The sequence below is a fragment of the Anabrus simplex genome, chromosome 2, assembly GCF_040414725.1.
Source record: "Anabrus simplex isolate iqAnaSimp1 chromosome 2, ASM4041472v1, whole genome shotgun sequence".
In the NCBI taxonomy this organism is placed as follows: domain Eukaryota; kingdom Metazoa; phylum Arthropoda; class Insecta; order Orthoptera; family Tettigoniidae; genus Anabrus; species Anabrus simplex.
This window is the reverse complement of record NC_090266.1, coordinates 612,794,241-612,819,460: the sequence shown is the minus strand read 5'-3', so window position 1 is coordinate 612,819,460 and position 25,220 is coordinate 612,794,241. Positions and strand designations below refer to the sequence as shown.

Below are 25,220 nucleotides of genomic sequence, written 5' to 3'. Positions count from 1 at the left end.
AACCCAACTTGTCAGGTTCGATCCTGGCTCAGTCGGGTGGTATTTGAAGGTGCTCAAAAACATGAACCTCGTGTCGATAGATTTACTGCCACGTATAAGAACTCCTGTGGGACAAAATTCCAGCACCTTGGCATCTCCGAAAACCATCCAAAGTAGTTTGTGGGACATAAAAAGTTTTATTTATTTTATCACTTCCCTAAATAGAGTTGCTACTAGAACAAAGTATATCTCACATTTCCAATACAAAACCTACCATCACTGTTTAACATGTTATAAAAAATACTATGTAATAAATCACATTATTATTGAACCCCACTGTCAGCAGCCCTGAAGATGGTTTTCTGTGGTTTCCTATTTTCACATGGGACAAATGTTGGGGCTGTGCCTAAAGTAAGACCACGGTCGCTTCCTTTCCACTCTTAGCCCTTTCCTAGCCCATCATCACAATAAGACCTATCTGTGCTGGTGCGATGTAAAGCAGATTGTTAAAAAAATCATCTGCCCCAGTTCTTTTACATCAGTTACTTCTCAGCTACATACGAGTTAGTTTCTGCTTTCCAGCTTCATCAGGAGGGCAGTTTTTAACATTCTTTGACAGGATATCTTGATAGATCATCAATCTTGATGCAGAAAGTATAGGAAAAGAAGAATGCAAGGTGAACACGGGAAAAGGGAAGAAACACATGATGGACACAGGTGGTTTATAAAAAAATTAGGAACACAGGACCAACGCAGTAGGAGAAAAGGATCCAGACAGCATACTGTTCTACATTTTTGTCTAGGTACTGTATTCATGGTGATGTCTGTCAAGAACCATGCATTGTACAGGGTGGGCAAAATAAAACTTGCCCGGAAAATATTTATAAGACTGACGTGGAATTGACCCTTGTCAATGACCAGGAGAACTGCTCATCACAGGAAATGCTGGAAACCATGATTTCCATGCACCAATCAGTGTCTGTCACATGTCTGTGCCTTCGCAGTATGTCGCTGTGTCATTACGTGTGAGTGAGTGAGAGGAGCAGGCATGTTTAGCGACCAATTGAATGTAACACAAAATAATACTCCCAATAAAACAGTGCGTGTTCACTGTCAAGTGTTATGCGAAGCACGATTCGTGGAACACCTGTGTGAACTGTTTGCTCAAGAGTTTAGGACTGGAAGTGTTTTGGCAAATCCTCCAGCAAAGTCTGCAATGCAAAACTTAGAGGCAGAATGGCATGAAATGGGCTCTCCAGCAAATAAAAACCGTAACTATCCGAAAAGAGTTTGAACCCCAGAAAACAGTGCTCGAGTGAAGGAAATCCTGATGCGAAGTCCGACGAAATCTCAAAGCCGTTTATCTATGCAGGTGAAAATTGAGAGAACATCATGTTGAAATATTATCAAAAAGGGCCTGCATCAGTATCCTTAAAAATTTACTGTTGAGTATGCCATGGAGCGTCCAGACGAACCTTCGCGTGTTGAATTCTGCCTTGTGGTTTCTGAGTGAAGTGGAGGCGGGAGTCGGGAATTTCGGATCCTCAGTTTTTCATTTCTTCAGATGTGGCCATTTCTGGTATCTTCTGTGATGTTCATTAACAAAGTTCAATCCCACGTCTGTCCCATTGTGAATATTTTCCGGGCCAGTTTTATTTTTCCAACCCGGTACTTTCATTTACCCTTTTGTTTAATCATTGTTGTGATCAGTAATTAGAGTCTAGAGTAATGGAGAGATGCAAAATGAGTACTTATTTGTATTGTGTATATTTTCCAGGTATTGGATGTATGGCCCAAGACTGTGAAGTCCTGGCTCCAGAGGATTTTGTGTTAATGCTCTTATGTCGACCAAGTTTACGAGAAAAATATCAACAGTTTGCCTTTAGAGACTATGTGAGGACACATCCTGAGCTTCGTTTCTGCCCAGGTCCTAATTGCCAAGTAGTTGTTCGTGCGAAAGAGCCCAGAGCTAAACGTGTTACATGTAATATATGCAGAACAGTCTTTTGGTGAGTATGCAGTGTTTATAACTGTGAAAGTTTTGTTCTGTGCTGTTCTATTTTGAATGTTATTGTTTATAAGGTCTACCTAAATGCAGTGTTTGTTCCTCCGTTATGATACTTCTGTTTCTCATTCTGATGGAAGTATATATGGTAAATGCATTATTCAAATACATTTGGTTGGACTACCATTCGTTATCTTTCCCAAATTTGTAGTCTGTTGCAGTGAAAGACTGACCATGTTAACTGTGCAGTAGGGATGATGTAGCTCTGAACTTGCATTGGAGAGTTGGTGGGTTCGAGCTTGATTGTCAGCAGTCCTGTTGATGGTTTTCAATGATTTCCTTATTTTCACACCAAGCAGGTGCTGTGGCTGTACCTTAATTAAGGCCATCGCTGGTACCTTCCCAGTCCTGAACCTCTCCTTTCCAACTATTGCCAAAAGCCGTAATATGATAAACTGGTAAAAAAAAATAATGCTTTATTACTTTGAGAGAGTACAGTAGAAGTCCACTATAGCGAATACTGCATATAACGAGAAATCCATTATAGCGACTACTTTTTATGTCCCTTCAAACTTCCTATATTAAACTGTGTATCATCCTTCAGTTACAGCGAGAACCCTATCACTGACGCATCCGTTATTACGAGCGATTGTGCGCGCGCGATTTTTTTCGTTACCGATATTTATGCACCCCAGCGATGATATTGCATTCGATCGATTACCTTCGTCATCGTTTCCTCGCTATGTGCACTAGCGATTTCTCTCGTCAACATTCGAAGGCGATGTCGGAGTCGATTAGTAATACCCGTCTACAACTGTTCCGTAAAGAATATTCGAGATGAAAAAGAACATATTTTCGTAATAAATGCATAAATAACGTGTCCGATAACGGTTGTTAACTCGTTTTTTTTTGGTTTTTTTTTTTTTTTTTTTTTGCTAGGGGCTTTACGTCGCACCGACACACATAGGTCTTATGGCGACGATGGGGCAGGAAAGGCCTAGGAGTTGGAAGGAAGCAGCCGTGGCCTTAATTAAGGTACAGCCCCAGCATTTGCCTGATGTGAAAATGGGAAACCACGGAAAACCATTTTCAGGGCTGCCGATAGTGGGATTCAAACCTACTATCTCCCGGGTGCAAGCTCACAGCCGCGCGCCTCTACGCACACGGCCAACTCGCCCGGTCGTTAAAAATTAAGGCTGACTAAATGACCACTTAATTTTGAGGCTATATACTGCAATTAAGTAAGAATGGGATACACCTCAAGATATGGTAGAGTGCTTAATTGATTTCAGAGTTTAGTTTATATTTTGTCGCATCTGGTTAAATTACGGAAAGGCTATTATGAGAATTTATAGCGAGAAAGTTATCATTTCTCTACTGGCGCTTGAATTGTGTTTTCATCATACATATGGTACGGTTAAGTTAGGATAAGTGACGCTGTTTGAATAAGAAAACTGAAACGTTTGCAATAAAATGTGATTGATCACCTTCGGTACGGTATAATTTTCTCACTCTGCATTTGCGAGCTCTCTCGTTGACATTCAAAGGCGATGTTGGAATTGATTAGTAATACCCGCCGACTGCTGTTCTCTAAAGAAAATTCGAATTGAAAGGGGATAACACGTTTTCGTAATAAATGCATAAATAACGTGGCCAATAGCAGTTGTTAACTCGTTTAAAATAAAGACTGAAGTAACCGGTATCTTAATTTTAATGTTATTACAGAAATTAAGTAAGAATGTGATACACCTCAAGATATGGCAGAGTTCATCACTGATTTCAGAGGATATTTCGTATCTTCTCGCGCCTAGTTAAGGCTATTTACATGTAATTTTTTCGCAAGGAGGTTATTTCTCTACATGCGTTTCAAATAAGTTTTCATGATACATATACGGTTAGGTTAGGTGACGCTGTTTCAAGAAGAAAGCTGAGGTGTTTGCCACAGAAATCTCTGGAGTGATACCGTATTTCTCCGAATCCAAGACTTTTTTTTTTCTCAGAATCTCATGCAAAAACTCAAGGGTTGTTGCATTCGCGGCCTAACAGTAAGTTAATGGATACCACTGGCAACTACCGCGGTAACCACGCTGCTGCTTTTTACACGCGCACAGAACTCGTTGACAATAAACGACCGCCTCCTTACTATGCATCACTAGAAGCGACAACCGGTTGTACAGTGCCTGTGTGTTTCTCAAATCTGCAGAATGGCATCAAAACATGCGACACTTCGAATTTTTAGAAAAGCCATGGCTTCTCAGTGGCAGAGTTATAACGCGTCTATTATACTTGAAGCTTGGTAAAGTGAAGTTTTATAGACAGCAGGAATATTTTCGTGATGGATAGGCGTATTGTAAAGATAACTTACGTGGAAAAGGTATTGCCAGCAAATTATCAACGGGTTCTAGTTGATATTATGATGCTAATTTTAAGTTAATGGTTATTAAACACTCGGAAATGTAGAATAATATTGAGCAGCCGCAAGAAAATGTGGCATAGGCCTAACTAAAGCCAATATTTGGCGTTAGCGTGAAGACAAAGAGCTAAAAAATGCATACTGTAGAAAAAAAATGCACTCAGTGGTCCACAACAAGGACGCTTTAAAGAAGTCGAAGATGAAATTGTGAGGTATGTGCACGAACAACGAAAGGGCGGAATGGCCATACCGTGGCGCAGTAAACACGTTCGTTGACGTTTAACGTCCGCGATTATGTCTATACTTCGCTAGCCGCTGAATTTGGCCGAACCCAGCAAGCGAGACGTGTGTATAGCTGTAGCCAGTTATATCTGATGCTGCGTAAAAGTAACAGTTTTATAGACAGCAAGAATAATTTCCTGATGGATCGTTGTATTGTAGAGACGCATGGAATAGGTATTGACGGAAAATTTTCAACGGGTTCTCTTCGGTAGTATGATGCCAATGTTAATTTAATGGTCTTTAAACCTGCAGAAATAAAGAATAATTGTGTAGCCGAAAGGAGGGAAAAAAAAAGAAATACGGCATGACGAAAGTCAATGTTCGGCATCTATAAGTTGGTCTATTTTTTAAAATCCTTGGTCGTATTTCAAGCAGAAACATTGTGTGCTAGTTTTTGATCCTTAAAATTCTGCATATGTCTAGTTGTGAATATTTTCTGTGTTTCCTTTCTGTTGTACATGGTTTTGAAGTTCTTCAAATTTTTCATCAAATACATATATTAATACAAATGTTGAATTGTGAATTTTACAAATTTTCAGTATTACATATGGAACACTACATATGCATAAAGCCGTTTAATAAGCTAATGTGAATAAATTACATCCTTTATGTCACCTGTATGTACAGGGTGTGGCAGAAATACCTGATGAATTTCAAACGTAAATAACTCGGCAACGCAACAAGCCATTTAAAGATTTATTGCACACCTCGAAAGCGTAGTGTTTGCCATTTGCGTCATATACACATACATACTAGGTTTTGAAAATAATGTCATCCAAATGCCAACCGTCCTGTTCGATGCACCTCTGAAGCCTCTCCTTGAAGTTCCAGGATAGTCTCACAACACACTCTGCGGTTGGCCTAATCACGTTCACTGAGTTTCTGAGCACCCACCATTTTGTACGGATCAAATCAAATCAAAATCTCTTTATTTGCAAATGAGGTGTCTACCTCGGTGGCAAATTGTACACTAAAATACATTATTGTCAAGCACTAAATATTAAATTAACAAGAGAAGAAAATTTTTCCTATAATACAATATTATACAATTTACGCTAACAATGTTTTCTATTAAACACACAGCTCATCCTTAATAAATTTATATTGTTTACAAAATTCTAATTATAATATCTCCTGTACTACTTACAAATATAGTCAACTGATATACAGTATGTGGAATTGCTTCAAATGATACTATAAAACTGATATAACATTAATATTTACATTGCATTTATTTATTTACTATTTTTTTTTTTTTACCCTTTCTGGATCCTAAGTAGCATAACGACCTGCTGCGTCTTAACCAGAGCCCCTTTTGCCACCACTTTTCAGAGTTCCTGAAGGGCCTTCACAGCTACCGTAGCGGTCCCAGGGCCCTCGAAGTCCCCACTGTACTTCACCCCTACAGGCAGTCCCCTACTTTGGCTGTCCAAACTCCTTAGACCAGGGGATGGAACTTCATGTCTGGGTGTAAAATCCTCCTTACGGTGTGATCCGAGAGTCCCATAGCACTTGAATGCCTACGCACCGAACGTTGAGGAGATTGTGTAGCAGCGTGTCTCACTGCACGGACGGTTTCTGGTGTTCGGACACTACGAAGCCTACCAGGCGGCTTCGTTTTCATACTCGAACCACTTTTTCTCAAACTGTTCACCCATAACAGAATGGTGTTCCTGCTCAGAAGTTTCTCATGTCGACCTAAGCCAAAGTGTCCGCAAAACAAACGCTGTGTCAGGGTAACAAAGTCGGCATTTTTTAAATAAGTCTCAATCACAAAACCTCGGTGTTCACCACTCCATGCCATGCTAGTGACTGGCTGGCTGACTGACTAGCCCAGACGAGATGATACATGTGTTCTCCAAGGCAAGGGCCAGGACCGCGCGCACCACGACAATAACACCTGTTTGCAACCTTTATTTCGCTCCAAGCTACTGTATGTGATATAAGTGGCAAACCCTGCTCTTTTAAACTGCACAACAAAATTGTGAATGGCTTGTTGCGTAGCTGAGTTATTTACGTCTGAAATTCGTCAGGTATTTCTGTCACACTCTGTATAAAAAACCAGTGTATAGGACTGATTATCAAGATGTCCTAAGTCCCTTGCACAAATCAGCAACAAAAGCTAGCGCTCGCGCTCTCTCTCTCTCTCTCTCTCTCTCTCTCTCTCTCTCTCTCTCTCTGAGGCAGTAACTCATTGGCAACCTCTTGCCTGCTGAGATACGTCCCGCCTCAGGCTCTGGACTTTATATATTCCTCACAGCTCTCAAGATTATGAAACTACACTGGTAAACATGCCAGTGATATAAATGGATGGTCATTGTCCAAAACAGTTCTATCAGTGCTCAGTTTACTTTTTAGTTTGAATACAGTTTGAGACATATAGCTTTTGGCGTGCATTTGAGAGACAGTGGGTTCAAACCCTGCTGTCAACAGCCTTGAAGATTATTTTCTGTGGTTCCCCATTTTCACACCAGTCAAATGTTGGGGCTGTACTGTAATTTAAGACCATGGCCGTTTCCTTCCCATTCCTAACACTATCCCATCCCATTGATGCCATAAGATCTGTCTGAGACAGTGGAACAACATATCGTCCCTTGATAGCCAAAAGGGCCAACGTTACATTTTTTGCGAAATGAGTTATTGATATATTCGTATTTAGCGATGTGAAATGCACATTCTGGCAAAGGGGCAGACGTTTTAGTCCCATAATAAGCCGAAAAATACAAAATCCAAGTATGAGCCAAGGGCGAACGTTCTCCAGACGTTACCGTCATAAGGGCCAACGTCCTATCCTTACAATACATATAGCCTGTTTTACGAACGAAAATTGGGTACATTATATCCTTAGTTGGAGCTTTGTTACAATTACAGATAATGTAATTTACAATGTATCATTATATATGTACCCGTATTATGCTTCAGAGTCAGCTAGAAGTACAGTTTACCGTGTTTTGTTTGTAATATTCATGTCAACAACATCTCTCTATAACACAATCTCAGACTGAGATATCTCGTGGACTGTCGTATTTGTGTCGAATAGTAACAGTCAGAGGAGAAATAATTCCATCCCACATCAGTCTACAAATAAGTCATCCATAAGAACATTTGGAGGTAAGATAATAAACATTTATTTTATATCATAGTACTGTATGTAACTTAACATTGTGCCTTGCTTCTAGGTCAAGCCATGTAAGAATCTTGTGAGGTTATGTTATGTTAATATTTTCATTATTGTACGTTTTAGATGTTACTGTGTACAGTTAATTACAGAGTGAAGTTAGATTATACTTTGTAAATGATGTTTAGGCTTAGCCACACTTCAAGAGATTGGCTTTCTATTGTTTTTCAATATTTATTTCATAATTACGAATAAGTTTATACCAGGTTTGCAAAGTCTTTTACTTGATTTTAAAATAACAGAAAACATCGAAATAGTGATTTTGAACCTTGTGCAGGCTGTAAATAAATCGTGTCTTTTTTCAGTGACTACGAACTGTACCACTATGTCAGCACGGTCTCGTCGTATTGGTAGTGTTGGTGATTATTGTTTTAAGATGAAGTACAACTGGGCAACCATCCTCTCTCGTCGTATTGTTCAACTCTCATGACACACATTTGAAGGAGCCATTAATTTCTGCATTAAAGAGAGTACGTCTCCAGAATCACAAAATCAGCCATTGGTAAATAGTGAAATTGTTGATCTTGTTGATCCTGATTAAGTAAGTTCAAATCTATCTGAATTTGAACAGTTCAAGGAAGCTTATAATGAACGAATTGGAGAACGTGCAACTACAGGTCCACAAAATGATCAATTTAGCATTAGTGACATTAGTTTTGAGCCTGTGGAAATGGGTACAAATATAAGTGATCGTGAACTGGACCATTTCTTGTCTAGTAATAATGACATTCAAACAATCAGTGAGTTTGCAACAGAAGCAGATTGAACTCGACCTTTAAACAGTCTTCAATCAACAACACTCAGGAAATTTCTTCAGCTGCAATTATTGTAGGAACACAGGGCAGTATACAAAATTATGCCCACAGTGGTAATGCTCAAGGGTGCGTAAATATTGTTAGTGATAGTGAGTGCGTAGGGAAAACAGGGAAGCGAAAACAAAGGCCATTTTCTGCAAAATTGAACAGTAAAATAGCTAGAAGGGAGGGAAGGGAGTACACAAATTCAAAAGGTTTTCAGAAAAATAAGAGGAGTTTGGGTAAAAACTCATGCTTTGGACAAAAGTGCACTAAATCTGTTAGCTGTCACTTATTCACAGAGAATGATAGGAAACTGATTTTCGAATCATATTGGTAGCTGGGTTCCCTTGAACAGCAACATGATTTTTTGTTGTCTAATATGCCTAATGCCAATTACAATTACCGTATTTCACGGCATAATCGTCGCCACCGCGTAATCGTCGCATCCTTTATTTTCAATACAAATATCGGACTTTAAACCTTTAATTACATAATCGTCGCAGGTCCAAATTTTGTTCACTAATCTGGTTAAAAGGTAAATGGAACTGCAACGTAAGTTGCACATGAATGCGCAATTTAAATACGTGTATGGTTTATGGGCAATTTGGCAACACAGTCACGTTTGCGACATGTTGCACAACGTATAAATAAATAATACCGGTATATGTACGACGCATGGCTTACCGGTAGACTATCGGCAGTTTGACAACGTGGTCGCGAGACAGTGTACTATTTATTCACCACCTACATATTATGCTTACCGGTAGGCTATCGGCAGTTTGACAACGTGGTCGCGAGACAGTGTACTATTTATTCACCACCTACATATTATGAGTTCCCATTTGAAATACGTAAGGCTGTAAGTTATCGCTTATCGGCAACGTCGCCAGGAAATACCGGCTAGGTAGGTTGAATGGACCTCGAACAAGCCCTCAGATACAGGTAAAATTCCCTGACCCGGCCGTGAATTGAACCCGAGGCCTCCGTGTAAGAGGCAAGCACGCTACCCCTACACCATGGGGCCGGCTCCTGTGTTATTGCGCACGAAGTGAAATCCAAGACGATAACGCAGATTTCCACGGAATTATTCAGCCGAATTATTTACGATGTCTCGGTTGTCATCGCTAGACTCTTATCTTACTACTACGTCATAAGTGTCCGGGCATGGGATGAAAACTTTTATCCAAGCAGTCAAGATAATTATTATCCAATGCTATTAAAGTTTTATTTTATAAACTCATCAGTAATGTAATGTAAAATCATCAATAACTGGGAAGAAATATTAACCTAATTACCGTATGTTTAAAAGAAATTGAAAAAAATGAATGTTTGTTACTGACGTCTCGGAATACAGTCAACAACTATACAGTAGATCTACACCGTGCTAGCTAGAGCTCCGGTTTGCGAGCTTTGCGCAAGCGCAGTAGTGTGTCGCAACCAACGAGCTAAACTGATAAATTGTTGCATGCTTCCTTGCTGCCTGACAGTATTAGCTGCTCTGGAATGGACAGATCACAGATGCATTTATTTGTTTCAGATTTACGTGATTACTGTAGACATGTGTGCGTGAGAATTTAAGTTTTTAATTTGTGTTTTGGGTGTTTGCAGAAATAATTTGTTTTAATAGTGAACAATTACGGAAAGTCATTTATATCGCAAAACATTAACGTGTGAAGCATTTATAAGCGATTATGGGTAAATATAAAAACTATTCTGCGGGCTTCAAGCTAAGCGTAATTGCCTTCGCTGAACAGCACGGGAACAGAGCTGCAGAAAGAAAATTTTCTGTGAGTGAAAAGTTGGTGCGTGACTGGCGGAAAGTAAAAAACAAGCTAAAAAGCACAAACCCTTCTAGACGCGCGTTTAGAGGTCCTAAAACAGGGAAGTTTCCTATAATTGACGAAGAAGTGTTTAGGTACGTCAGTGAAATACGTAACAATGGCTGCAGTGTATCATATGGAATGTTACAAATTAAGGGACAGGAGGTAGCGCGCAAACACAACATACCGGTAACTCAGTTTAAGGCGACTCGTGGGTGGATTAAGGGGTTCATGCGACAACACAATCTGTCAGTGCGAAGGAGAACAACACTAAGCCAAAAGTTGCCTGCTGATTACACGGACAATATTGTAAATTTTCACCGATTTGTCATACGTTTGCGCAAGGAAACTTCGTACTTGCTTTCTCAAATCGGTAATGCCGATCAGACTCCAATCTTTTTTGATATGCCTCGCAACAGCACTATTGCGCTAAAAGGATCACGGAGTGTATTAATGAAAACCAGCTGACGGGAGAAAGTTGCCGCTTTACATCATTTTCAAGAGGAAAATGATGCCTAAGAATATACAGTTTCCCCGTGGAATTCATGTACGAGTGCAACCAAAGGGTTGGATGGACGTAGAAATCATGCTGGACTGGGTTAAAACTGTGTGGAATAGAAGACCTGGTGCACTACTAAAACAACCAGCTCTGCTTGTTTTAGATAGTTTCCGAGGTCACCTCGTGAACGAAGTGAAGCAAATTCTCACTACAAATAAGACACGACAGATAGTCATTCCTGGTGGCCTAACATCTGCTTTGCAGCCACTAGACGTATGTGTTAATAAACCCTTTAAAGACCACTTACGTCGATTTTACAACGAGTGGATGATGAGCGGCGATCAGCAATTGACGCCCGCTGGAAATATCAGGCGTCCACCCTTGGACTTGTTATGCTCGTGGGTGAAGAAGAGTTGGGATCTTATACCACCTGAACTAGTCTCCAAGAGCTTCAAAAGGACTGGGATTTCGAATGCACTAGACGGTTCCGAAGATGACGCAGTGTGGCAGGGAGACGAAGAATCTGATACTGGTATTAACAGAGGCGAGGACGGCGCATCAGATAGCGAAACCTGCGATAGCGACACCGAAGATTTGGAATAAATTGCGTACCGGTAAGTCCGCATTTCACAACAAAGCGATAATTTTGCAAGTGTAATATTTTAACTTTAATACTCAAATTAATGACAAATTAACTTAATACGTTCATTTTTATTTTCAGGTTGGAAAAACATTCGCCGAATTGTTGCGAAAAATTATGAATTTTGTTTTAGACTATTTTAATTATTTTGATGTATAAACGCGAGTATTACGTGCATCTTAAATTTGTATCAAATACAATTTAGTTATAAATACATTTTTTGAGTAATACAAATACTGGTATTAAATATTCATCGTATAATGGTCGCACCCTACAATTTTTTTCGAAAATTTTTGTATAAAAAGTGCGACGATTATGCCGTGAAATACGGTACTTGAGATTGGGGTTCAGCACCGCAAAATTGACATCCAAATATTTGCTGCCAAAAGGGCCAATGTCAGATAAAGTTACCTACAAAGGGGCCAAGGTATTAATTCCAATATGGAGGCTTACTGCCAAAAGGGCGAACGTCGCAGTTTTAACATGTATTTTATATCTATTTCAGTTAAAACCAATAATAACAGAAAAAAATAGTATCAACATAAACAGAAAAGTTGCACGCTTTATATGAACTATCATTATTTACCTGAAGATAAACCAACATTTCCTGAAACGTTTTTTGCTTCTCTTGAAAAATTAACAAAATGTAACGTTGGCCCTTTTGGCTATCAAGGGACGATATTATATGGGTGAATGTGTTGGCACAGGTAAAATTCCATGGGAGAGATCTACCCCGTTTCCATGGCACACGTGTCATTACGTCTGGCCTTTCACTGTCTGAATGGCAGCAGCCAGTTGGGTCTTGTATAGAAGGAACTTCTGCTGTAACAGGAGCTCACAAGATGACATCATGGATAGTGGAGTGACGGATGTGTCTGCCTTTACTTTTCACACACGAAAGGCCATATTGATCAACGTAGGCACTGCAAGCTGAGCATCGGTGGAATTCGCAGATGGCTGATCCCAAACGTACGGAAACACTCATTGGAAAGGTGGAGACCAAGAGAAGGCGAAGTTAATGCTTGGAGCCATGCACCATATTCTGGAGAAGAAGCAGCAGGGAGGAACCAGGCTTTGTCTTGAAGACTACTAGTTGACTACTCATAAGTGACACCAATATAGTTGGTCTGTTATTGACATTAGAAATTTTCCAGCTAACTCATTCCTGGTTGCCAGCATTTCGCCCCAGTGTGCTAAGTTAGGCTCATCAGTTGGTAAATAGCACACCTTCAAAGATGGATGGCTAATGCATACCATGGAGGCCACTGCGTAGGCTACTTGGAGCCACGGGCAGTGGAGAGACTTTGTCTCATTACCAAAAATTGATTCCTGACTGGCGGTCAGATGATATGGATGTAGATTCCCATAGGGAACCTGAAATATTTGTCCCGAATGAGTAAATTTATAATGCCAACATAGTTGGTCTGATATTGGACATTATAAATTTTACAGCACTAGCCATGCATCTTGGTAGGTATGCTATTTACCAACTGATGAGCCCAACTTAGCACAATGGGGCGAAACGCTGGCAACCAGGAATGAGTTAGCTGGAAAATTTATAATGTCTAATAACAGACCAACTATATTGGAATTTTAAATTTACTCATTCGGGACAAATATTTCAGGTTCCCTATGGGAATCTACATCCATATCATGCTCAGAAGTGATCAGAGATGACTGATAAGAGGAGCATCACAAGCAGTTTGATTACCTCTTCTACCAATGTCAGGGAGAACTACACTGACTAAGCTTGAGCACAGAGATGTGCTCTCTTGTATGGCAGCATCAGGGTTCAGGCAGCCAACAGGTGGAAGGAGTGCCTCGAAGAGGTGAATAGAAACATGGAAAGATGCCAGAAATCATAGAATTGCCAAATCCACAGGATGACAAATACCGTGGCCACCAGAACCAACAGGAAGAGAAGCCTGTAACCAGGCATTGTCACTCAGGGAGCCATTGGGGATGATTTCAAGGCCAGTTTTTAAAATACAACTCGAATTCTTCCAATAGTGAGGTCTCACGGCAAGAAAGAGAACCACGCAGGAAGTAAATCGGTCGTAGGATGAAAAAATTAGCATGGAGCAAGAAGAATGCTGAATTAGCTGAAACCATGGAAATGTGTGAAATATACAAGTTCAGTTTCTGTGTATTCTTCGTCAATATCCTGCATAGAGCTTCAGGGGATAGTGCTGCAGCGAGGAGACAAATAGTGGATGCTGTTAACAGACAAATTTCAGGGGAAAAAGCTTTAAACTTATTGTATAGTATCTCAGCCTGTTCTTGATAGATGCCAAGAAATTCCACTTCGCACTTAGAAAAATTAAGGTACAGTCCAGTGCTTGAAGCTTGTGTGCAAATGTTATCAAGAGATGAAAGGACAAAATCAAGTTCATTAGCAGTGGTACCACCATCCAAATACCAAATGTTTAACTCGGTATTAATGGAGTTAACTATCGACTGAGGGATGATTGTGAATAGAACAGGTCTGAGTCAGTCACCTTGTTGAAATCCACATTGAGAAAATATAATTTCTTCACCAAGAAAAAGGTCACTGGGCTGGGAATAGTGCTGATAGACATATGGATAGATGGAATGAACCTCATTCTTCAGAGCCAACAACATAGAATCATGATGCAACTCATTGAATGCATTACAAAAAGAAAATCAAATTTAACGAAAACTTTCAGGACAGCAGCTTCAACTCCAATGGTCACAACACTCCAAGTTGGTGGGGAGATGACAAGTCCATAACTGATGTACGGATTTGGTAGCATAAAATTTTCGCAGCCAGCTGATGCCAAACGGTTCCAACAACAAGAGGGTGAATGCCACCACATTTCTTTTTCAAGGTGGTGTCTAAAGCTCCAAAAAATACTGGACAAACTTCCAAAGGGACTCTAACCAGAGATGAGGTCAAGCAAACCACTAACCGATCTTATGAGTTGTTCCTTTGGATTAGGCTCTTGACATTGGAGAAGGTCTTTCAGGACCTACAAGTGAAGGCCATCCAGCCCATCAGCAGATCGTCACCCAAAGAACAAAGGTTGATGTATTCGGAGGATCCAGAAGAACGACTGGACCTGAGTGGGCAGGATGTTTCTCATGAAGGGCTTCCATTACAGTAGCATCAGGCGTAGTGACAGTGTCATCAGAAATAAGCAAGTGAACTGCCCTATGAATGTCATCGTCAGCAAGCTTGTTTTTTGCGCTCTTGACATTGACTGAACTGGGAGAAGAGTGACCGATCATGTGCAGAAGGGCAGGAAACGGCATCACGGTGGACATCATTCCAGCAGCAAACTTTCCGTTAAACCCATGATATAAGGTTGGTTACCTTATCTGATTTCTGAGCAACGTGGAGAGCAGCAAAAGGAAAAATAAAAAGATCAGTCTAGGCACTGGCATCATTGGTATCCACCACACGATTAACAAATTCAGTGAGGGCATTGCTGAGCGAGCCCCTCTAGGCACACAGCACAGAATAGGGACAGCAGACTTTAAAGTGACAAGAAATGGATCAATTTTTGATAGGGGAAAATTCTTCAGTTCCGTACTGTGAATGGGTATACATCTCAAGTAGCCATATCGATGATCCTTCTTGATGTGAGGTGGCTCAGAATATCCTCTGAGTACATCAGTATGTGACTTACTAATATTGATCGCAAGACCCCTGGAATCCACAGAGAATTTACAGCAATGAGGACAAGATACTTCGTTGTACATCTTGACACATTACTAATGCTACTTATATCCTTGACAAGCCCTACTGAAGCAACTTCATTGTCCTTCATGTTAAATCCGATGAGGGTACTTTATATGTGTAATGCTGAGGAAACCCATTCTGAAAAATGGTGTGCAATCGAAAAAAAGCAAATTTAGTTTCGCTTTTAACATAGAACGCCAATTGCCTTAATAATTTCACCACGAATTCTTGGAGATAATGTACATGTGCACCATGTAGAAAATAAATAGTTTTGATATTGTAATGAAATGTCACTTAATTGATGCAGGAATTTAGGTTCTTATGATCTTGAAATACAACACGATGTGTGTTTGAAGTTGTTCTGGCACGGTACAGTTTGTGTGCTAAAGAAACATATATAGGGTGGGTGGGAAGTAGCTCCCTAGTTTTAAATGTCCATAAGTTTTTTGTTAACGAATATTTTCACACTGAACAAGTTGTGTTCAGTTCTCAGGACCATGAGAATGTGTGTACTACACTAAAATTCCACATATGCCCCTGCGTTGTCGACCAAACGACGTAAACATACAGGAATGTCATCAATTGACTTCTGCAGGAAATTCTGAGGTACATTTCCGAGGACAACTTTGATTCTCTCCTCTAATTCGTCCAGAGTGTGTGGCTTTGTTCGGTACACGTCTTCTTTGGCCCAGCCCCACAAAAGAAGTCACAAGAAGTGAGGTCGGGACTTCTAGCAGGCCAATCATGTGGTCCTCGCCGTCCTAGCCAACGTCCTGGAAAGTGTTCATCCAGCCAGTCACGAACGATTACGGCAAAATGAGGTGGTGCTCAGTCTTGCTGAAAAATGATATCAGCAAAATTGTCCCATTGTGATATCATTGGCCACACAGTTTCATTCAGCATCTGGTGATACCGGTCGCTGTTCATGGTGTCTCGCAATATGAATGGACCAATGATACGATCCGCGGACATACCGCACCAGACTGTCACTTTTGGTCGATTCTGGAATTTTTCAACTGTCATTCCTGGATTTATTTCTGCCCAATAATGGCAGTTGTGTTGATTGACAAATCCCCCAAGGTGAAAAACCGTCTCATCACTCCAAATAATGTTTTTGAACAGATCCGGCCAATCATTATGCCATGACACCATAATTTCCCCATATTCCATCCGCCTGCCACAATCCTCCAACGATAACTCCCGAACATAATGGGGCTTCCATGGTCTTCAGACAAGGTCCTTCTTTAACACAACACACACTGTATGCCTGCTGATTCCACTCTCACGAGCTGCCTGGCATGTTGATTTACCAGGACTGCGAGTGAATAACTCCCTCACTGCCGCTACATTTTCTGGTGATTGCGCTACGAAAGATCGTCCTCTTCTTGGTTTCTGCACAACTGACCCAGTTATCATTAGCTTGGTGTGACAATTCCTAATGGTTTTATCATCAAGTGTGACATGAGCACCATGAACACCCCGCCACAATCGCTGAACAAGGGCTACAGATTGCCACACTTCAAACTGCGAAGTAACCTGGGCACGCTCTTTTAAAGTCAGCCTTCCTGCCATCTCGTCGTTCACTGGAAGAAGATGCTACTGCAGGTCAGGGTATTCTCAGGGATACTGTAACAAAACAAAACAACTTTCATTAATAAATCTCAACAATTATAAAACTTATGGACATTTAAAACTAGGGAGCTACTTCCCACCCACCCCTGTATATTTTGAAGTTAGCGCCTACGTTCAACAGTTGGATAACCACTTTAAACAATGATGAAAATAGAAGTTAGCAGATAATCATTTTGAAAAACAGCAATAATACAGTAGAAGTCAGCATCTAACAGTTTGTCAGATAGATAACCACTTTAAATAACAACAATAACAGAAGTTGGCATTCCAGTTGTCAGCGAAATTGTGCTTTCATGGACGGTTAACATGGAATGGAATGGAATGGAATGTTTCAAAAAACTACCTGTGTACCTGATAGAAAACAAGATGATTTATAGCACTCACTGTAGCCATAGCACCTATTCCTAGAGCGAGTTAATTTGAGTCGTGTTAGGCAACAGCAGAGAAAATACATCTTGGCATTCATTACATATGAATGACTCTTTCTAAGAGTGGGTCACTGTATACTTTTATAGTTGCAATTTCTGAAAAACTGCTTAACTTCATAGATATATTACAAATGAACAGCCTTTATCTGAATGCCTAAATAGGTGTGTTTTAAGATTAAACTTCCGAGAGAATATACTACCATCATCATTACAATGGTGTGGGCGTTTTTCAGAGTGAGATAAATGAAAGTGACATTCAGTTGGTTACATTTTCTAGTAAACTTAGTACTGCATACTGTATAATGATACGGGCATTCTCCAATAGGACACGAATAAGTTTGAGTGGCGTCTTGTAGGAAAGATCACAGTATGAAGGTAAAGTTGGAATTCAAGAGGACAAATTGGGGCAAATATTCATTTATAGGAAGGGGAGTTAGGGATTGGAATAACTTACCAAGGGAAATGTTCAATAAATTTCCATTCTCATTGAAATCATTTAAGAAAAGACTAGGAAAACAACAGATAGGGAATCTACCACCTGGGCGACTGCCCTAAATGCAAATCAGTATTGATTGATTGAGTTAAAAAATCAGTACTGCTTACTTCTTGTTTGAGTGTCTTGCAGCAAACATCACGTGAATGCACAGGACCCCTAGTCAATAAATGTTCGGTGCCAAACTGGTTGATTTGCAGCTCATCCTTGATCAAGGTAACAAGCTCCCTAGTGCATGGGACACTACGTACCCAGTCAGTTTCTTTCTGCTATCCCGCTCTCACCAGTTGCATACCCAAATACACAAAATATTACAAGATAAACACTGTTTTACAATATTATAGCTTTAGTAACTTTTCCTTCTGCGTTGCACCCACCAAGTTAGAAAGCTTTTTTATGGACTGTTCCTTGCCAATCAGCTGTGATCATTACTTTTCTATACAATGGAATGGCCGTTAAAGCTTACTTCTTGTCTGAATGTCTGTAAAATGTTATTAATGCAGCTTGTTTATGGACCTTTTATTTATCATCACACAAGACTAGTTCTGGGACTGCTCCATAAATATTTCTATGAAAGATACTGTGTGTTCTTGTTTCTGCACGTCTTTAGTTCATAATAATAATATTAATGATAATAATGGTTACCAAGCATCTAACTATGTCACAAAATTCTGTATGGTTTTCTCAAAAAATTTCAATTTTTCAACATTTATTACTTTCATAAAAGTATTCAATAATTTATAGCAGTTAATAATCTTATAATAAAAATCTTCCGGGCTATTATGCCGTGGTCCACTCCTCTCATTCCTTCCAGACATTTCGACTGCTGCGATAGTCATCTTCTGTGGCGTTGTCTAGGTACTCTCTCCTATATCCCGCTGGCAAAAGCCGAGGTTGCTTGGAGGGCAGCTGCATTTATATCGGAGTGTGCGGCATCCGATTGGTTCGCGCCGTGCAGTCTGTTGTCTGGTTGAATATATAAGGGCATGACTTCTGATTGGATCACGGCGAGCAGTCTGTCATTATATTGGATCTCGGAGTACACGACCTCAGATTGGGTCGTGCCGAGCAATCAGTCTTCTGGTTGGTTGACTGTGATGTCCCTGATCTTAGTTTGCTTCGGCCATAAGTTATATAACGGGGTGTACCAGGCCTTGCTGAACTTCAGTCCTTCCTCGTTTCTATTAATACAATACAGGCTTTATAATGAAGTTTATTTTATGTAATGATCTATTAAAGTTATCCGGATGTTTATGTATTTCAGTAGCTTCCCTGTAGAAGCGGACGTAGAAGTGGGATGTTGTGGTCAGTATATCAGTATCCTCGTAACGGATCTCATGCTTTCCGTCAAGCAGTGCATGCTCCGCTACTGCTGACTTGTCGTATTGCCCCAAGCGACAGTTCCTTTTTTGCTCCATCAGGCAAGTCTTGACACTTCTGCCTGTCGTGCCAATATAAACAGCTGCACTGTATCCTATAGACTCCAGTAGATGTTAGAGGGTCACGTGGATCTTTGGCAGAACGTAACATATTTCATAGCTGTCGGGTCGGCTGAAAAATGGTCTTAACATCGTGACGTTTAAGGAGCCTTCTAATACGATCCGCAACGTACCGAATATACGGCAAAATAGCAATACCTTTCTTCCTGGGTGGTGCTCGCTTATTGTTAGCTGGCTGTCTTCTGGGATGGAGTGCCCTCCTGACCTCTTGTACCGTGTAGCCATTGGTTTGTAAGGCTTGATCAAGATGCCGTTGTTCTTTCTCGATGTAATCTGGTTCGCAGACACGAAGAGTGTGATCCATCATCCCTACTTGATTTCCAGTTCGCTGTTCCCTTATCACCGCTCCCTAGGCCATCCCGTTTCCCTGAATGTACCTCCCTATCACCCTTCCAAACAAATTTCCTAACTTATACGTACCACTGCGGTTTAAATGAAGGCCATCCGAGTGCAGATCCCTATCTCCTACCCACCCATTAGGATCTAGAAATTTCACTCCCAGTTTCCCATATACCCACTCCATAGTCTCATTTAAATCCCCAATCACCCTCCAGTCAGTATCCCTCCTACACAGTATTCCACTAATAACAATCTCCGCTTTCTTAAACTTCACCCGTGCTGCATTTACCAGATCCCACACATCTCCAACTATGTTGGTACTTATATCAGTTTGCCTTACATTGATGGTACCAACGTGAAACACTACCACCTTCTCCTTCCCCTCCTCCCTCTCTTCTACTTTCCTCAACATCTGCCTCGACCTAATTCCTGGATAACATTCTACCCTGGTTCCCTTTCCTCCACACAATTTCCCCATGTGTCTAACGATGGAATCCCCCATGACCAGAGCCTCAACCCTACCCACCTCATTTGATCCCCTCCCCTCCTGGTCAGCCCTATCTTTCCTGATAGCTGCAGAAGCTACTTCCTCCTCTCTTTTCTCCTTCCCATGACCCTGTTCCACCTGTCTTTTCCTATCCTCTACTCTGACGTATTTCCTCGGAAACCTCTGGTGGTAGTTGACGTATTCCTGATTCTACATTGGAAATGATTTCTATTGGGATGGCCGTCGGTGTAACAGCAAAATTGCCTCCTTTTGCAAAAACAGTAATTTCATCTTCTGTTAAACAATGGTTAGATAAGTTAACGACTGTCCAGGAAGGATACACCTTATCGATTCTGATTCCTCGTCCTCATATTGCCCCTTATACGTTCATACTTTTTCTTCTGCCCATGCATATCCTTAATCTCCTGATGTTCCATAGTGCTGTAAGTAATTCTGTCCATTCAGTCCCAGTCATTCCAGTGTATCGAGGAAGCCCAAAGGAAGCTACATGTGACTTTCGACGGAACCAAAGTACCGCATAACTACAGTCCAAAATGTCTAGGAATCACTCTGGATCAGTCCTTGACATTCAAACAACAGTGCATCACGTTATCTAAGAAACTTGGCTCCAGAGTGAATCTACTCCGCAAGATTGCCGGAAGTAGCTGGGGTGCGGACGCCAATACCCTACATTCTGCTTCACTCGCTCTTGTGTATTCTGCTGGTGAATACTGTGCTCCTGTATGGCGAAACAGCATTCACACAACAAAGATTGATGTCCAGCTTAATTAAGCCATGTGAGTTTGGTACTGTCAGATCTACTCCCATTCAATGGTTACCTGTCGTAGCTAATATTGCCCCGCAAGATCTAAGGAGGAAAGCAGCTAAGGTAAACTTGCTCAAAAGTCTCTACTCATAAGAACTCTCCCTTGTACGGTGCCCTACAAGACCCACCAACAACTCGTTTGAAATCACGCAAACCACTCTGAACTGATTTAAAAATATCAGTTCCTTCAGCATGATGTCCGAGTGGCGACAACGTTGGCATGAACAACCACCCAACAACGCTCACTTGGTTCAAGATCCAACAAAGAAGGTTGAAGGATTCCAACTGCTGCGTCAGACCTGGTCAAAGCTGAACCGAATTAGAACTCGTCGAGGGAGGTGTGGTTACATCTTGAAAAAATGGGGTTTCCGTTCATATGCTGACTGCGACTGCGGAACGGAGGAGCAGACAATGGAACACATTGTTAAGGAGTGCCCACTTCGGGCATTTAACGGTGATCTGAGGCTTCTACACCAAGTGACTCCGAGTGCTCTGGACTGGTTGTCAAATTTGGAAATTTCCATTTCTTATTAGATTTTTTGTGTACTTGTAAAGCCATACGATATACACTATGTGATCAAAAGTATCTGGACACCCCCAAAAACATACCTTTTTCACCTTAGGTGCATTGTGCTGCCACCTACTGCCAAGTACTCCATATCAGCGACCTCAGTAGTCATTAGACATCGTGAGAGAGCAAAATGGGGCGCTCCGCGGAACTCATGGACTTTGAACATGGTCAGGTGATTGGGTGTCACTTGTGTCAGAAGTCTGCATGAGAGATTTCCACACTCCTAAACATCCCTAGGTCCACTGTTTCTGATGTGATAGTGAAGTAGAAACGTGAAGGGACGAAAGCGTACCGGCCGACCTCGTCTGTTGACTGACAGAGACCGCCGACAGTTGAAGAGGGTCGTCAAGTGTAATAGGCAGGCATCTATCCAGACCATCACACAGAAATTCTAAACTGCTTCAGGATCCACTCCAAGTACTATGACAGTTCAGCAGGAGGTGAGAAAACTTGGATTTCATGGTCGAGGGGCTGCCAATAAGCCACACATCACGCAGGTCAATGCCAAGCGACGCCTCGCTTGGTGTAAGGAGCGTAAACATTGGACGACTGAACAGTGGAAAAACGTTGTGTGGAGTGACGAATCACGGTACATAACGTGGCGATCCGATGGCAGGGTGTGGGTATAGCGAATGCCCGGTAAACGTCATCTGCCAGCATGTGTAGTGCCAACAGTAAAATTCAGAGGCGGTAGTGTTATGGTGTGGTCGTACTTTTCATGGAGGGGGCTTGCACTCCTTGTTGTTTAGCTTGGCACTATCACAGCACAGGCCTACATTGATGTTTTAAGCACCTTCTTGCTTCCCACTGTTGAAGAGCACTTCAGGGATGGCAATTGCACCTTTCAACACAATTGTGCACCTGTTCATAATTCACGGCCTGTGACGGAGTGGTTACAGGACAATAACATCCCTGTAATGGATTGGCCTACACAGAGTCCCGACCTGAATCCTATAGAACACCTTTGGGATGTTTTGGAATGCCGACTTCATGCCAGGCCTCACCGACCGACATCGCTACCTCTCCTCAGTGCAGCACTCCATGAAGATTGGGCTGCCATTCCCTAAGCAACCTTTCAGCACCTGATTGAACGTATACCTGCGAGATTGGAAGCTGTCATCAAGGCTAAGGGTGGGCCAACACTATATTGAATTCCAGCATTACCGATGGAGGGCGCCACAAACTTGTAAGTCATGTTCAGCCAGGTGTCCGGATACTTTTGATCACATAGCGTATGTATATATGTGGAAATGCTGCAGTGGAGAGTGGCTTTTCTATAAATAAATCAATGTTGGTTGAAAACATGCATGAGGGGTCAATTATTGCACAAAGACAAGTGTATGATTCCATTGTGTACTATGGAGGTGTCAGATGTGTACCAATTAATCATGGAATGTTGTTGTCAGTGAGATGTGCTCATAAGAAGTACCAGGATTACTTGGAGAAGACATGCCTGAAGGTCAAAGAAGAGGACAGAAAGAAAAGCTGAGAAACAAAGAATAAGTGACAAAATAAGAAAGTTGGAAGATGAAAAAAGTTAAAAGAATGCAGTCACAAGAATGTGAAGCCAGAATTGAAGATAAAATACACCTACTTGAAACCAGAAAAAATTGTGTGTAGTTTTGTTGTTGTGCTGCATTTTTTTTTTACATTATTACCATCATTGTATGTTCATTAGTAATTTTAATAGTAATACTTTCATTATTCATGTATAAATAAAATATATTAACTTTTCATATTATCTGACAGATCATTATTAAATTGTATGTACCTTACTGTTCAAAATGTTGTATTTCCTATTTGAGTAATAAATATTGTGTACGTGTGCATTTGGACAGCTAAAGGGGTGGAGGAGGTTGTTAGAAATTGTGCAAATGCCAAATTTTTGGTAGGGAAATAAGGGAAAGTCAGGGAAATTAGTTTTAATTTTCTGGCTGGGAACCCTGAAGGTGGTCATACTGTATTTGTTACATGCATTCATTGACAGTCATAAAATTTCATTTAGGATGCCTCCAGACTCAGTAACTAATTTTCACCATTGAAACTAAGATATGTTATAGTGCTTTACGTTGTATAGTCATCTCCATACAGGCCACAAAGGCCCTTATAGTGGTGAAAAGTAAAGGCTTCAGCATTTGGTGGTGTATAGTGGTTAGCTATATGCCCGTCCACCTGTGCTCTCAGGAATTAACCTGCTACTCATTTTTTATGTAGACTGAGTGAACCTTAGGGCCATGTTACACCTCCAGAAGTGTAAATTTCATTTCTTAAATTTTCCAACTTCCTGACGGGGAATCAAACCCACGTCATTCCGGGTGAACCGAGCGTGCCTTTACTGCCTTGGGCAGGCAACTCCTTTTGCATTGCATTGATACATATTTCTTTGTTACTGCTGTTTTTAGGAAACAAGTCAGAATGTGCATGATCAACTATGTCATGAACTCCATCAGCTGTAGTAGTATGTTTCATTTTTTAACTTTTTGAAAGAGGTAGTATTTGTTCACTTTCAACCGAGCAGAGTGACTGCACGTGTTAATGCAATATGGCTGTGGAGCCATGCTCTGCATTCAAGAGATGAATGAGTTTGCACCCCACCATTGGCTGTTCTGTGATTTTCTTTTTGATTTCTTGTTTTCACCTCCAGGCAAATGACAGGACAGTTCCTATTCATAGACTACAGCCGATTCCTTCCACCTTCTTACCCAATACCATTCACCATCGCTCATTTCATCCTCATTAGCTCCTCAACTGAGGTTGGCATCAGATCATGAAAACATGCCATATAACATTGTTTCACCTCATCCCTGACACTGCATCAGGAAATGAGACTAAGGTGTAAACATCCTATATTTGTTCACTTTCAGTGAATATGGTGTCTTAGTAGTTCACTTATGAATATCCTTACTTACTGGTAAAGAGGTAAAATTACAAAATCAGAATATCACGTACGAAGCTTTCTGAAATTTTTAATAATAATAATGTTATTGGTTTTATGTCCCACTATCTTCTTTTACGGTTTTCGGAGACGCCGAGGTGCTGGAATTTAGTCCCGCAGGAGTTCTTTTACGTGTCATTAAATCTACCAACACAAGGCTGATATATTTTAACACCTTCAAATACCACCGGACTGAGCCAGGATTGAACCTGTCAAGTTGGAGTTAGAAGGCCAGCGCCTCAACCGTCTGAGCCACTCAGCTCGGTCCGGAACTTTTTAATAGTCCAGTAATTTTATTACTTCTCTGTACACAAAGTTTTGTAAATATTCGCATGAAGCGCCGGTATCCATTTCTATGCCCACCCTTGCTGCCAGATATATGATCATGTGTTTTTTAAACTTTTAAATTTATTTATTTATTTATTTATTTATTTATTTATTTATTTATTTATTAATTAATTAATTAATTAATTAATTAATTAAAAGTATGGAGGGACGAAATCACGGTTGTGTGTTTCTTTGGTGGTTGGTAGTGCAGTATGTTGTCTGAAAATGAAGAGGAAAGTGTTGGGGCAAACGCGTACTCCCCGAGCCAGAAGAATTAATCAGACTCGATTAAAATCCCCGACCTGGCCTGTAATCGAACCCGGGACCCTCTGAAATGAAGGCCTCAACACTGATCATTCAGCCAATG

The 25,220-nt window shown here is 40.9% G+C and overlaps 1 protein-coding gene across 1 annotated transcript in view; it reads left to right on the top strand.

Annotated features, from left to right (window-relative positions):
• LOC136864261 (potential E3 ubiquitin-protein ligase ariadne-2) overlaps nt 1-25,220 on the top strand; it is a 238,468-nt gene that overhangs the window by 69,237 nt on the left and 144,011 nt on the right. Inside the window, exon 5 of the mRNA XM_067141011.2 lies at nt 1,757-1,988. Coding sequence (XP_066997112.1) covers nt 1,757-1,988 — 232 coding nt within the window. The remainder of the gene's footprint in view (nt 1-1,756; nt 1,989-25,220) is intronic.